The 14,434-nt window shown below is 53.2% G+C and overlaps 1 protein-coding gene across 1 annotated transcript in view; it reads left to right on the forward strand.

The window, feature by feature from the left end:
• Positions 1–14,434, forward strand: part of WHRN (whirlin) — a 38,618-nt gene that overhangs the window by 18,767 nt on the left and 5,417 nt on the right. Inside the window, exons 3-7 of the mRNA XM_034067899.1 lie at positions 159–284; positions 7,491–7,693; positions 8,088–8,124; positions 9,170–9,382; positions 9,878–10,090. Coding sequence (XP_033923790.1) covers positions 159–284; positions 7,491–7,693; positions 8,088–8,124; positions 9,170–9,382; positions 9,878–10,090 — 792 coding nt within the window. The remainder of the gene's footprint in view (positions 1–158; positions 285–7,490; positions 7,694–8,087; positions 8,125–9,169; positions 9,383–9,877; positions 10,091–14,434) is intronic.

Below are 14,434 nucleotides of genomic sequence, written 5' to 3' on the forward strand. Positions count from 1 at the left end.
CCTCTGCACTGCAGCAGGCAGGGGATATCCCTGGATTCAAGCTCCATCTGGGGCTGTGGCTGTCTGGAGTTACCTACAGAAGGGCTTTGTCCCAGTATGTGGGGAGCTGGGGCAGCAGGGGAGACACCACATAAATGCCTGCTCCTGATCCTCTGCAGGTGAATCTGGTCCTGAATGAAGGGAAATCACTGGGCCTCATGATCCGAGGAGGGGCAGAGTATTCCCTGGGCATCTACATCACCGGTGTGGATAAAGGCTCTGAAGCAGAGAGCACTGGCTTAAAGGTAAGAGCAACCCCACAGTGGGCTGGGGTGGGAGATAGGGAGATTGAGCTTCATTCATTGAGGGTGCAAGGCCACATTAGCAGCAGTTCCTACCCCCTGTCCCGAGCCAAACAGGGGTCTCAGTGGAGAAGTGGGAGTTCCTGGAGCTGGCTTTTCAGGGCAGGTTCTTTGGATGTTTTGGATATTAAACCTTTAGGGAGCAAGGTGGTTGTGCAGAGAGGAAGCTTCTGGGGCAGGTTGTACCTTGTCTTCTGCCTTAGCACAACTCCACACCTGTTTTCTCCTCTTTGAGCCAGCTTGAGGATGGTTTTGATGCTGATACCTGAATGCAGCCTGGACTGGAAGTGAAGAAAATCACTGCCACCTCCCTGAACTGGCAGGGAAGAGTTTGCTGTCAAAGATCCTGGTCCTGTGCCCTCTTCCTGCATCTTGTATCCAAAGCCATGATGTTTGGAGCTAGTGTTTAGCACAGGGAGTAGAGCATGTGTTGAGCTGCTGTGATGAGAGGAGGCCAAGCTTCCTGTGCCAATGTCCTCGTGCAGCACTGGATTCACAAGCATCATGTCCTAAAAGGCAGAACCAGCAGGATCACCCTCAGGGATAGAGCAAAGCTCATCTGTCAGCAGCCTGGCTTGGTGTGACCTCTGCCTATGTCAGGCTCCCTCCATAGTCTAATAGGTTCCTGTGGGGTGGCTGGGTCCTTCTGAGGCTGCCCTGATCCACAACTGGCTACAGAGACCAAGCATGATCTTGCATCTCTTTCATCCCACCACGTCCACACATCATCTCCAAGCTCCTCCAGCCTTCCCACTGCGCCAGGCCTCAGAACAGGATGGGGTTGGGACCTCTGCTGTTCCCAAAGGGACATTTGGGTTAAAATTATATATGTTCTAGGGGTTCACCGGTCAAATAAGTTGTAAAGGGAGCTGTTGGATGTGTATCTGTGCTGCTCATGAATGGGGCACATTTGAAACTCAGATACCTCAGGCAGCAGCATTTCATCACTCAGGGTTTCTCTTCACGTGTGGTTTTTCTCTCTGAATGATCCAATTCCCTAGTGTCCCCCCTGTGCCCTTTTTGCTTCCTCCAGTGCAATCCCATGGGCTCTGAGAGTCGGTTCTTTCCCTGCTCCTTGTGTCACTCAAGACTCAATAGATGTTAAACCCCTCTGAAATGGTGCTGGGCTGCTGTGCAGTGGTGTTAATCCGCTCTGATCCCCTCTCTGTATTGTGGTGGTCCATTTCTCCATTGATCAGCCCTGAAGGGTCTCGGGCTCAGCCCTCAGCTTTGCTCCAGTGGCCCCATAAAGTCACTTAAAGCTGTCAAAGCTGATAGCATGAGGTGTGTGGACAGGGTAGTGTAGGGCTGTGATTTAGGCTGGAACAGACACAGTCTTGTCCCTCAGGTTGCTGTGGCACATAACAGTGCATCTGGCTGGGCACGGAGATCACCAAGGTTTGCTTTATAGACAAGGAGCCATTGGTGGGGGTGATGCAGCCAGTTCTGGACTTAATCATCCTCTGCTGGCTCCTTTTTCTTTCTCCTGACTCTTTTTGACACCAAAGGGAAATGCTGAGCTTGGAGTTTTGGAACTGTCCAAGTCTTAACGTCTCCCTCAGGTCCTTAGCAGGGAAATCATGGAATGCTTTGAGTGGGAAGGGACCTTAAAGCTCCTCCAGCTCCAACCCCTGCCACGGGCAGGGACCCCTTCCACTGGAGCAGCTGCTCCAAGCCCCTGTGTCCAACCTGGCCTTGAACACTGCCAGGGATGGGGCAGCCACAGCTTCTCTGGGCACCCTGTGCCAGCGCCTCAGCACCCTCCCAGGGAAGAGCTTCTGCCTAAGAGCTCATCTCAGTCTCCCCTCAGGCAGGTTCAAGCTATTCCCCTTGTCCTGTCCCTACAGGCTCTTGTCCCAAGCCCCTCTCCAGGTTCCCTGCAGCCCCTTTAGGCATTGGAGCTGCTCTAAGGAATCAACTCAATTCTGGTAACAAGTTCAGTGGAAGCTCTAAAACTCATGGAAGCGTTCACTGCCTGGGAAGTCAACAGGAACTTCCCAATGATCCAGCAAGGCTGGGTTGAGCTCCCATTGAACAGCACCACAATTCTTTCATTCCAGAGTGCAGTGAATGACCTGGAAATCACATTTACCCACCAGTTCTTCCCTCCTGGTGCTATCACATCCCTACCACCACCTGGAGCAGCAACCTACGTGCAGCCATCTCCAACAGCAGAACATTAAACATGGCAGGGGCTTGGAACTGGATGAGCTTAAAGGCCCCTGCCAACCCAAACCAGTCTGGGATTCAATGAATCCATGATAAAAGGCCTTTCTTTATCTCCAGACCTCCCAGCAGCTCTAATCTTAGAGCCTGCAGCACACACAAACCCAGGTGGGAAATGTCAGTGCATATCTGAGATCACATCAAGCCTGGCATTCAGGAAAGCCCCATCCTGCTCTCACACACACACAAGGGATAAAGCTGTGTGTTCTGCTGCTGTGACTCCTGTGTGTGCTGGTTTGCAGTTAGACCTTGGCTGTGCTGAGCTCACAGGCGTGGGGATTGAACCAGGAAAAGCAGCAGTAACAGGGGCTTGGATCAGTGTGGGAGCAGTAACCATGAAATGAACAGGAAGAGCTGGAGAAAACCAATGCAACCACGGCTTCTTTTCCTGCCTTTTTAGGCTTCTGGGCTGCAGGAGATGGAGCCTGGCACTGGCACAGGGTCTGTGCTGGGGACAAACATCCTCTGACTCTGCAAAGTCACCCATGCAGCACATGGAGCAGCTCCAGCCAGTCCCTCTATTCCCAGATCTGTTGGGCAGAAACAAATTGTCCTGTGCCTTTTATCATCTCTGTCTTTAATCCTCACATCCCAGAGCTCTGTCCCTGCTGCCTTTCACCACGACCTTGTGTTGACTGACATCCCCAGGAGCTGCTGTACCCTGGGAGGTGTAGGCAGAGTGGTGCAAGGTGGCCAACAAGGGGTAATGTATGGTCTGGGAGAGAAGGATGCTTTGCAAGGAGCCTCCAGTAGCAGCTCTCACTCAGCCATCTCCAGAGGATGCTCCTTGTCCCTGCAGCCCAAGTGACCCTCTCCTATGGAAGGGTCCAAAAGCCCCCATGGAGCTTGGAGCAACCAGGCTGGGGTTCTCTGCTTCTGCCAGGCTTTTAGTGAAAACCTTCTTGCATCTATGGCACCAAATCCGCATTTTTGAATGTTTTAATAACATGTTCCACATTTCCCTTAAATTTTGATGAAAGAGCCATCGATGTGGTGTTGAAAACCAGTCAAAACCAAGGCAGCTTCTCTGAGGCCCTAAAGCTCAGCTGGCTTCTGTCTGCTACAGAACCAGGGTCTGAGCAGTGCATCAAGGAGGAGACCCGGCCCTGCTGATGCCCATTTGGGTACCACTGTATCTCCATGGCCACGAGCAGAGTACTTCAGGTGCCAGGAGAGAGCAGGCTGATCTCTGCACTCAGTCAGGCATCAAATATTCATACTCTTGGCCTTGGCTTCCTTCTGTTTATTCATGATGAAACTTCAGGTTCTGTCCCCCATGATGTTCACAGCGATGCCAATGCAGGAGCTGAGCTTGTGCTGCTCATCCCCATTTCTTCCTCCTTCATTCCTTTTGCAGGTCTGTTTTGTCAGGATGTGGGTCTTTAAGCCAATTTTTCCTCTTCTTGACCTTTACCTCAGCAACAGCAGATTTCAGGTGGCTTGCTTTGAACAAACAACTCAATGCTGAGATCCCAGCACAAAGGCTGGGGTAAAAAGAGGCCACTGCAATCAGTTTATGCCTATATATATATATGAGTAAAAGAGAGTCTGTAAATAGGAAGAGGTGAATGATTTTACGTCATTGGTTTTAGTCACAAAGCTGCCTCTCGAGAAGGGGCTCGTCTTTAGAGGTCTGCACGTAGGCAGGAAGCTATAAAAAGCCTCGTGGCTGCTTCGAGTCTGGGGAATGAGCTGAATAGGGAGCAATGCAGTGAGGATGTGCGTGGTTGCGGTGCGCAGATGGAGCCTGGAGGCGGTGTGGAGTGGTCCTTCAAACCATGTCACCTTTATGGGGACAGACGGTGCTTCAATGGGAGGCCAGCACAAACCAATGCCTACCCCAGGAGACAGCCTCCTCTGCTTGTATGCTTCCATACAGAAGCATACTGATCCCTTTTGGATCTGCTTTGATCCACATCCTTGTGTTGCAAGGTATGGGGAAAAGAACATGTTTCAGACAGCACTGAACCCACTGTTCCCTTGCCTTGCTCCCACATAAGGATCCTTCCAACAGACTGTATTGGCCTCATTGGATGTGGGTTATCTGCCCCAGCCCTGGGGAAACTGATTATAATCTCTTTAGTTTTCTGCAAGTCTTAATTTGGACATTTCCACTTTTTTCTTGCCCGTGGTTTCAATTTCTTAAGGTCTCCTTTTGGTAATTCCTTGTGCTAAAGGGAGACTCCTTCCACTTCAATAGTACCCATAAGTAATTTAATCTCTCCTAGCACATTAGTAGCGTTTAATAAGACTAGTGCTGGTGCCAAAACATTTGGCATCCCATTAGCCCCGTTATTCCCAGCTCAATTTGATGTCATTTAGCATTAATTCACTTTGAAAAGCTCTCACGCACTTCTCTCTGTGACTGAATTCCTCCCAGAGCCAATGCTGATCAGTTTAAAGAGACTTCAGGTGCTCACAGCCCTTGCCTTGAGCCCATTACGTTTCTCTTGATTGCACCTCCTGTTCTCTCTGTCCCCAGGAAGAGAAGGAGCCATTGGGCTCTGTTGTTTCTGCTCTCTGGTTCTTGTCAGTCACCTTTCACATGTCCTGTTCAGCCTTTGCCTTTCAGGGTAGATTTTTCCTCAGGAAATGAGAATAATCCCAGTTTCAGAGCTGATGCTGTTCCCTTTCCTTTCCTGGCTGTTTTCTGCAGGGAAGGTTCTTGCTGCTGCTGAAGGAAGACACAAGAAAGCCCAACAATGCTTATTTTGCACATCCCAACTCAAACACAGGGCCTAGGACTAACTCTGAGCCTGCTGCAGAGAATCACAGAATGGCATCATAGAATCCAGGCAATTTCTCCATCTCTTCTGTTACATTTCCATCAGAAGCTGGGTGCTGGGACAGGAATGTTCCTACAGGAAACAATGTGCCAGGGTCAACTTTTGCTTTCATAGATAGTTCTTTTGCATCTTTGCAGTTTTGTGTTACCTTCCCAATTGTCCTTGACTTTGGAGGGGTAAGGGGATAAGGGGGAGAGAAGTAATTATTATCTATGTTAATTAGCAAAACCAATCTTTTCCAGCTCCAATAGGAGCCTCTCATGAAGATAGGTGGAGGTGGTCTTGTGCTGGGCACTGTGCTGAGCACAGCTGGAGTCTGAAGGACAGATATGGATGAAGTAGCTTGTCCAGAGCCCCTCTGCTCTCCCTGTTGTGGCTTGTCAGGTTCCGTTTGGTCCTCTCTTGAAAGGAGAAACTAAAGGAAGTCTATTAAATCTGTATAACATGAACAAAATAAATAAGGACATTTTAATCCCTGATCTGGAAAACTATTAAAGATCCGTACTCACAATAACACTGTTGAATCGCATTTGGATTTTCGCTGTTTGATGCTGCAGTGAGCCTGATGCTCCTCGTTTGAGCAGCAAAATCCACCCCAGCAGCTTGCCCAGTGAGTCAGAAAGACCTGAGGACGGATGCTTATTGCACTGCATGCGTGTTGCTCTTGGCAGTTGAGGCACTTGGGTCATTTCCTCTCCCTGTTGCGTTGGTGCTCAGCAGTTTTCAGATTGTCAGCTTAGAGCAAACAGAGCTCACAGGGAAGATGAGGAGTTTGTGGAGTCTGATGATGGGATGTGGTCATTTGGGTCACTTGCCTTTCCCTGGGCTCCTCCTCATGTCTCTGGTAGCAGCTCAGACTGCCTTTGGCTCCCTTTCTGCACTGAGAGTGTGTGAGACTGAGCAGTGCTTGGTGAGGGAAAGCACTCCTAAGCAGCAGTTAACCATCACTGTGTTATCAGTGTTGCACTCAGACTAAAGCCACAACACAGCACTGCAGCAGCCACGAGGAAGATTAGCCCTATCCCAGCCAACATCAGGACACCCTCTTTGCTGGAGCAGTCATGGAATCACAGAAGGGTTGGAAAGGACGTTAAATTCATCGATTTCCAGCCCCCCTGCCATGGGCAGGCAATGGATCCCAGGATGCTTTATTCTGGTGATGCTCCTGGTGTTCTCTTTCACCCCAGCAATGTCCTGGGTAGCACTGGGGTAAACTGGGTGACAGCAGAGTCAGAGCCACTCCATAGACTTGGCTTCTCCGTGGAGTAAGGGAACTAATCCCAGTCCAGGAGTGAGCTGAAAGGATGGTGTTGACTCTCCTTGTTCTATTAGACTTAGGAATTCTCCCCATTCCCTCTCATCTCCTCCTCCGAGAGGGAGGTGAGGGATTTAACTGATGCCTCGTTGTGTTTGCACTGCAGCACAAAGGGAATCAAGCAGTTTTGACAGAGCTGAACAAAGCCTGTGCTTGAGCAAAGCTATGGAAGAGCAGTTTCAAAGAGGTGGCTGTCAGGAGCAGTTCAGTTGTGCTATGGGAGCGAGGAGGGCTGGCACTGAGAACCTAGGAACACAGGGAAAGAGGACGTGGGGTGCTCTATGAGTTCTGTGTCCTGACTATGGCCAGGCTGTTAGGGAAGCCCCCACTACAGCTCCTGGGAAGAAAATAGGAGGATAGATGAAATCCAGCTCTCTGAGCTCCTACAGTACCGCTTGGAGACTGAGGTGGGACACTTGAGTTGAGCCCTCCCTCCAGCACACAGAGATCTGGGTTTGGGGCTTCCACGGGTGGTTCCTGGCATCCCACATCGACAGGAGGGGTTGGGGCTGCAGGGCGAGATGTTCTCTGGGGGCTGTTACAACCAGACTGGTCTGTAGGTCCAGTTAATGGGGGAGACTGGGCAGACTGGTCTGGTCTGGGGTCCTTGACAGGCTTCACTGGTCCTTCACTGGTCAGCTCGAGTGCCTGGTCTCCAGCCACCAGCACTTGGCCCGTCTCCCTCATTGATCCCCCCAGTTGCTGTGTCCCCTGTTTGAGGTGGGATGGACAGAGCAGCTCCTCCCTGGTGGGATCAGGAGCTGTATCCCTAGCAGGAAAGCCCCCAGGACACGGCAGCCTCACCGCATCCTGACTCCACAGGTTGGGGACCAGATCCTGGAGGTGAACGGGAGGAGCTTCCTCAGCATCCCCCACGATGAAGCCGTGAAGCTGCTCAAGTCTTCCCGACACCTCATCATGACAGTGAAGGACATCGGGAGGCTGCCCCATGCCCGCACCACGGTGGATGAGACAAGGTGGATAGCGAGCTCCCAGGTTGGGGACACCCTTGTCACCTCAGCAGGGTACGTGCTTGGTGCACCCCATGCAGGTTGGTTATCGACATATTGCTCCTCTATGCTGGACACAGTCACCAAGGGGTGTGTGGAGCCTCAGGACCTGGAATGTACTGGGTTTTGTGGAGCTCCAGTACCCGGAATGGTGGCAGCCAGATGCGATGCAGTGTGCATGGGCACCCTGTCCATGGCTTCTCAGGCATGTGGCCCCCATATGTGGGGCTTAGAAGAGAGCATCTCTGGCCTGGAAGGTGGATCAGGGCTTTAGAGCACACTGCTGCCCCTTCCCTGTTCCCCTATGGGCACAGAGAGGGGAGAGCATCACAGGTCTGGAGCCAGGCTCGATGCAGCGGGTGATGGGCACACGGTGCTTGGTGCTAACTGCTCTTCTCCCTCCTAGCAGGGCAGTGGGTGACCGTGGTGCGGAGGTGACAGCCAGGGTAAGAGATACACGTCCTTCCTGGTGCCTTGGCAAAAGAAATCACCATTCTTGTCCCCAGTTTTCCATGGGAGGGAGGGATCTGTGCTCCTGGCTTGAAAGGGATGCTGGTCCTATGAGTATTAACTGGCTCAAGCCTCCAGCCTGGAAATGCCCACATCGATAGGCAAAGACCCCGACACCCCACAGACATGACTCTGATGTCTTCTGTGTGGTGGCTGCCTCTGGGCCCTGCCAGCTCCTGGGATCATTCCCACCTGGAAGCAGAGCTGCAGTGCCAGCAGGGCTTCTCTCAGCACCTCCTTGCACAGCTCCTGTCTTTGAAATGGAAATGAAGCAGCGAGGTTTCACAGGTGGCTCTCACTGATAACTGCTCTGTGCTGGTCCATGCAGTGTTCACTCCTTGCAGTGTCTCCAGGATAGGCAGGGTCTTGGCTCCATATCCCTCTGTGGACTCTGCCAGAACTGCCCAGGGGGGAGCAGCAAGGACCTCCCCTTAGCAACCCCTGTCCAAGGCAAAAGCCTTTCACCCGCAGCCTGGTTTGTCTCTCTCTGGGCTCCTTTGCTTGCCAGGAGCTCTTTCTTCACCAGGCTCTGCTTGAAGCTTGCAGCAGGGGCAAATGTGCCTTTTCCACAAGATGGGAAGCTTGTCTTTCCTCCTGGCCCCATTTCCCCAGCTCAGCCAGGAAGGGAATGCAGCTTGCTATTGAATCAAGAGCTGGCCAAGGGATCGCTTGTGAGCAGAGCCCTGAAGATGCTTTGGTTATTCTGCATAAACTGGCTCTGGAGTTAGAGGAACAAGTGACACCGAGTGAGGAGCTGTGCTGGTGAATCCTTGTGGACACCTCCCTCTGGTCATTTTGGAAGCATTCCCCTTCCACTCCCTTTGGCACAGGCAGTAGGGTGGGAGCAGCAGCCTGTAAGGCTGGGGTAGGGCTGGCAGCAGAGCGAGGGGCAGTTCCTGTGCAGCCCGGCTGTGTCTGCTTCCCTCCTTTCAGCCAGTTCCTTGGCATCCCAAACCAAAGCCTCTCTCCTGTCTCCCGCAGCCCGTGTTCTATCGGGGCCTGGCTGGCTCGCAGGTGACACTGAGCACCATGGTGAACCAGACCCGTGTCATGCTGGAGGAGCAGGCACGGCACCTCCTCAATGAGCAGGAGCGGGCCACCATGGGATACTACCTCGATGAGTACAAGGAAGGCAACATCCCTGTGGATGCGCTGGTCATGGCGCTCTTCGAGCTACTCAACACACACGCTAAGGTGAGGCCCACACCATGGTCTGGGATGGTTCCTTGCTCCTAGTGAATGGAGCAGAGCCCTTAGCACAGGAGATAAGTCTCCAAGGTTATCTGCTCAGGGACAGTGGTGAGGTTGGAAGGCAAAATCCAGATGTAGGGCACTATGGGGGATAGGAGCTGGTGTTCAGTAGCAGAGGAGCTTATGGTAAAGGTTAGGATCAGACCTCTTCATGCTCTACATGGAATGGGTTGTGTTGTGTTGGAAGGGACCTTAAAGCTCCTCCAGCTCCAACCCCTGCCACAGGCAGGGACCCCTTCCACTGGAGCAGCTGCTCCAGGCCCCTGTGTCCAACCTGGCCTTGAACACTGCCAGGGATGGGGCAGCCACAGCTTCTCTGGACACCCTGTGCCGGCGCCTCAGCAAAGGCTGTTACCTGCCAGTGCCTCCCATTCCCACTGGTGGGCAGTGTGGGAGGCCGTGCTCCAACGGGTGCTTGGTGCCTGTCTCCTGGCGCAGTTCTCGCTGCTTTCGGACGTGCGTGGCATCATCTCCCCGCAAGATCTCGACCGCTTCGATAACCTGGTGCTGAAGAGGGAGATCGAGTGCATGAAGGCACGGCAGCCCTCGGGGCCCTCCCTGGCCACTGACTCCTACTCCATGATGTCCTACAGCGACACTGTCTCCTCCTCCAGCAGCCACTTCACTGCCACCACCGTCAGCTCAGCCAGGGTGAGTCTCTACACCCCCCCCATATCCCTGCGGGGCTGTAAAGCCATTCCACCCGCAGGAGAAATGGTGGATTACTTCCTTGATGGATTCCCCAGAGCTTATCCAGGTGCAACAGTGTGATTTGTAGGTGCATTGGGTGGTGCCAGGACATGTGCTTGGTATCTCGGTGCTCCTGAGACTGAGATGTGACTGTCCTCTGCATGGGGGCTTGACCTGGTGCTGTCGCTTTGTCCCCTGTGCAATGCAAGCTGCATCCACACGCGGATCTCAGCGACTTGTCCCTCTGTGCCTGCTGCTATTCATCAGCTCTGGTGTCTGAATCATCTCCTTAAGGATGTTTGCTGCCTGCTCTTCATCCCAGCAGGGACCTCAGTGGCCTGTGCACGCCCCTGCCCCCTCTCCAGCACTGAGTGGCAGCTCTCCCACGTCTCCCTTCACTGCATGCACCCTCTGACTAAGTTCCTGTAATCGCCTCCAAGTGCCCATTAATCTCCTGGCCATCAAATGCCTTTCACCATAAATGCGTCAGCAACCTTGGAAATTAAAACCTTCATGAAAGGATGGATGCCAAGGGGCTTTCTGCTGGTTGGGAACAAAGAAACCAGCCGGTGGCCAGGGGAAGTGGGAATGTGGTGCAAAAGGTGCAGGCAGGGTGGGTGTTGGGGGCATTCCTGGGCTGTCCCTGCCTGCATAGGTCAGTCCAGCATCCCAAGAGGCCTCAGAGAGCATCAGAGCTGGGCTTTGGCCCCATTGACTTCACAAACCCCATAGGAAAGCCATGTGCTCTGTTCACAGTGGGTTACAGTGAGATGCTTTCTGGATCAAGAAAAACAAAGGTCTCTCTCCTGCTCCTTGATACCAAGTGAGGCTGCTTGGCCTGGTGTGTGAGCCGTGGTCCAGCCCTGCCTGGCACACGAGCCCTGAGGTCAGGATGGAGACTGGGATGCTGTGCTGGCATAGATAAGAGAGTGTATACACTGCTTTAAGGGCTTCCTTCAATCATCCCTCAAATAGAGTCATTGAACAGTATGGGTGTCCCTTGGTCTCACTCCAGGTCCTCCCTGGCAGTGGGGCACCTCTTTCCATGAGTGTGAAAATATGCCCTGCTCCAAGCTCTGCCTGGGGTGTTGGGAATGCTAACCCATGAGGTGGTTGTCAGTGCTGCTGCTGGAACAAGTGCCAAGCAGAGAGCATCACAGTGGATGGATGCTTGTCTTAGCTAGCAGGAGACATAAGAGGGGCAGAGCTCCCAAATGGTTTCTCCTGCTCTTGCTGCTCTCCCTGCCCAGCACTGGCTGCAGCTGGATGTGGATCCTGCAGGATGGGTTTGGAGGGAGGAGGGATGCCTTGTGCTGGGTTTGCTTGTCTCCCTCACTGGTCCTGCACCCCCCTGATGGTCTGTTTTGCTTTTGTGCTTGTTTCAATCTGCTTTCCCCCCTGCACGTCCCCAGGAGCGGCTCTTGTGGCTCATAGACCTAATGGAGGTAGGGGCTGCTGGAGCGCTGCGGTTGCCATAGCAGAGGGGATTGAGTGTGTGTGTGTGGATGGGTGCTGGGAGGGAGGCAGGGAACAGGATGTGCAGGGACCAGCTTGTCAACAGGGACCACATAACAGCTCCTCAATTCATCCTTTAGCCCTCTTGAGCCATTCCAGTCCCTTTGCCCCAGCATAGCTTAAGGCCTTGGTGCTGCAGAGCAGACAAGGCTCAGCTTTGAGCCAGACCTTGCTTGCACTGGAGCCCTGTGTGTCACTGGCAGCTCAAGGATGGGCTTTTAGGGCCAGCAGCTTTGATGGACCCCACACTGGCCCTCCTGCTGCTCTGCTGCCTTGCTGTATGGGCACCCTAGCTAAATACCAGCAGGATGGTCACATCCTGTCGCACATAGAATCCCAGCCTGGTTAAGGTTTGGAGGGACCTTAAAGCTCATCCAGTCCCAGCCCCCTCTGGAAACAGCACTGCTGTACAAGGGGATGCTGTGGTGTTCCCAGATGGAGTTTATCACAGGCACCCTCACCATGGTACACATTGTTCTTTGCCTCCGTGACAACTGAATTGTAGCAGCAATGATGAGGTGCAGGCTGTCGATGGGAGCGGGATGAGTTTGTCATTGCTCACAGGCCAGGCAGCCCTTCCTGGGCACTGCCTCCTGCCCAGCCCTCGTTGTTCGCATTACCCCCAGCAAAGATGCTGCCATCGGAAAGTGCCTTCTCCTCCAGGGGCCTGATCCCACAGGCTCTGTCTCACTTCCAGCTCCCTGAAGCTGCAGGATTGGGCCCCAGGAGGTATCTCACTGACCCATGTCTGGCTGTGCTCTCTTTGGTCTCTGTTCCACAAGAAGTACAAGAGAGGAGATGATGGCACTGAGCTATTGCTCTCTGTGGGCAGTGAATCTCAAGCACAGGAATCCACAGCCTCTTTGGCAGATGATCTCTGTGTCTCCATAGGGAAAGCAGAATGAGAGCAGAGGAATAGGGGGCATCTTCCTCACCAATATCTCCTGAGGGATAGGCACAGACATCCCATGGGGAGGGTTCTCATGTGCTTGGCATGGGCGAGGTTAGAGACAGGGTGAAGCCACCACATGGGTGCCGTTGTCACCCTCAGAGCCCCCAGAGTCAGGTCTGTGTGCTCAGGCTGGACAGGGAAGGGGCTCTGGGGCTCCTCCAGCCCCATGGATCCATTCTGGGATGGGAGAGGGAAGGGGCGAGCAGAGGGGAGCTGGCCATGGAATGGTGCCGTCATTCCAAAGTGAACCCTGCAGGCTTCCGGCTGAGTGGCTCTGCGGAAGTCTCATTAGCAGTAAGTGGAAAATAAGGGACTCCTTTGGAGCTGGGAGGTTAGTGAAAGGTTGGGCTGTGTTCCCCAGGGAGCTGGGAGCTCCTCCATCACTTAAGCAGTGGATGGAAGCTGGCTGAATGAAAGATGCTCTGACAGAAAGATGCTTTCCAGCTCCATCGCTCCTGCCCTGGGCTCTGGGATAGGAAGGGCCAAAGTTTTCCATCTGAGGGGCTGGGAGAGCCTCACCTGCCTCCAGTTTTCATAAGAAACTGGAAAACAGCTTGGGTAAAGGAGCAGGGGCAGTGGGAAGGAGCGGCCTCCTCAGTACTCATCTCTCAGAGCAGTGGCACCGGAGCTCCAATGGCTCTTCCAAGGGAAATCCAAGAAAGCTGTCTTAAAATAACCAACAAATGAAAGCAAATGTGCTCAGCTTAAAAGCCATGGCACTGGGCAGCCTGGAGCAGTTGCTGTTGGATTGCTTTTATAGGATCATAGAATAGTTCAGGTTGGAAAGGACCTCAAGATCATCCAGTTCCAACCCCCCTGCTATGGGCAGGGACACCTCACACTAAACCATGGCACCCAAGGCTCTGTCCAACCTGGCCTTGAACACTGCCAGGGATGGAGCATTCACAGCTTCCCTGGGCTACCCATTCCAGTGCCTCACCATCCTACAGTAAAGAATTTCTCCCTTATATCCAACCTAAACCTCTGCTGTTTAAATTTCAACCCCTTACCCCTTGTCCTATCACTACAGTCCCTAATGAAGAGTCCCTCTCCAGCATCCCTATAGGCCACAAAGTCCTCAGTGTGGGGAGAGCAGAATCTGGGTGCTGAGGGAGCACAGAGCCGGGGCTGGGGCACAGCACATGGTGGATACAGGATGGAATCAGCCTTGGCCAGAGGAAGTTTTCCCAAGCTCAGGCTTTACCTGTCACTCTCTGAACAAGCCTTTTCCTTCAGTTCTCATTCTCCAGGGCTCTCTCTGAAGCCAAGGAGCTCAAAGTACTTCCCATCAGTGGTTTTGCTGCTTCTCTAATGCTCTTCATTGTCTCCCGTGTCTATTCTGGGATGCTGACGTCTCAAGCACGGCAGCAGGCTCCAGCAGATGGGGGGATGCAGCTGCAGCAGCGGCTCAGCTGATCCCTTGTTTACCCTGCAGTAAATAACACACGGTTGAAAACAAACTGTACCCGTCCCATTCCAGCGCCAGGGAGCAAACAGTCCTGGGAACATGACAGGAATGATGCGCAGCGCCGCTCCGGATTGGGAATTGCTGTGTGAGAAGGATGCTGAGCACGGATTTGCTCATCCAGGGCCTTGCAGGGGGACCAGATGGAGCTGGGGATGTCAAAGGCAGCAGCAGAGCCTGGCTCTGGGCTAAAGTCAGGAGGAGCTGGGTTCAGCCCTGACTCCACACCCCACGTCCTCCCATCCCTGCTGGTACTCAGCCAAGGTGCCCATTTGCTCTGCTCAACCACATCCCTGGCCTCTCCTTGGGTCCATCCTGCTGACAACTGCCCCTGCACATCCAGACTGACAGATTCCCATTGCTCACCTTGCTT

This window comes from Melopsittacus undulatus, chromosome 11 (assembly GCF_012275295.1).
Source record: "Melopsittacus undulatus isolate bMelUnd1 chromosome 11, bMelUnd1.mat.Z, whole genome shotgun sequence".
Classification (NCBI taxonomy): domain Eukaryota; kingdom Metazoa; phylum Chordata; class Aves; order Psittaciformes; family Psittaculidae; genus Melopsittacus; species Melopsittacus undulatus.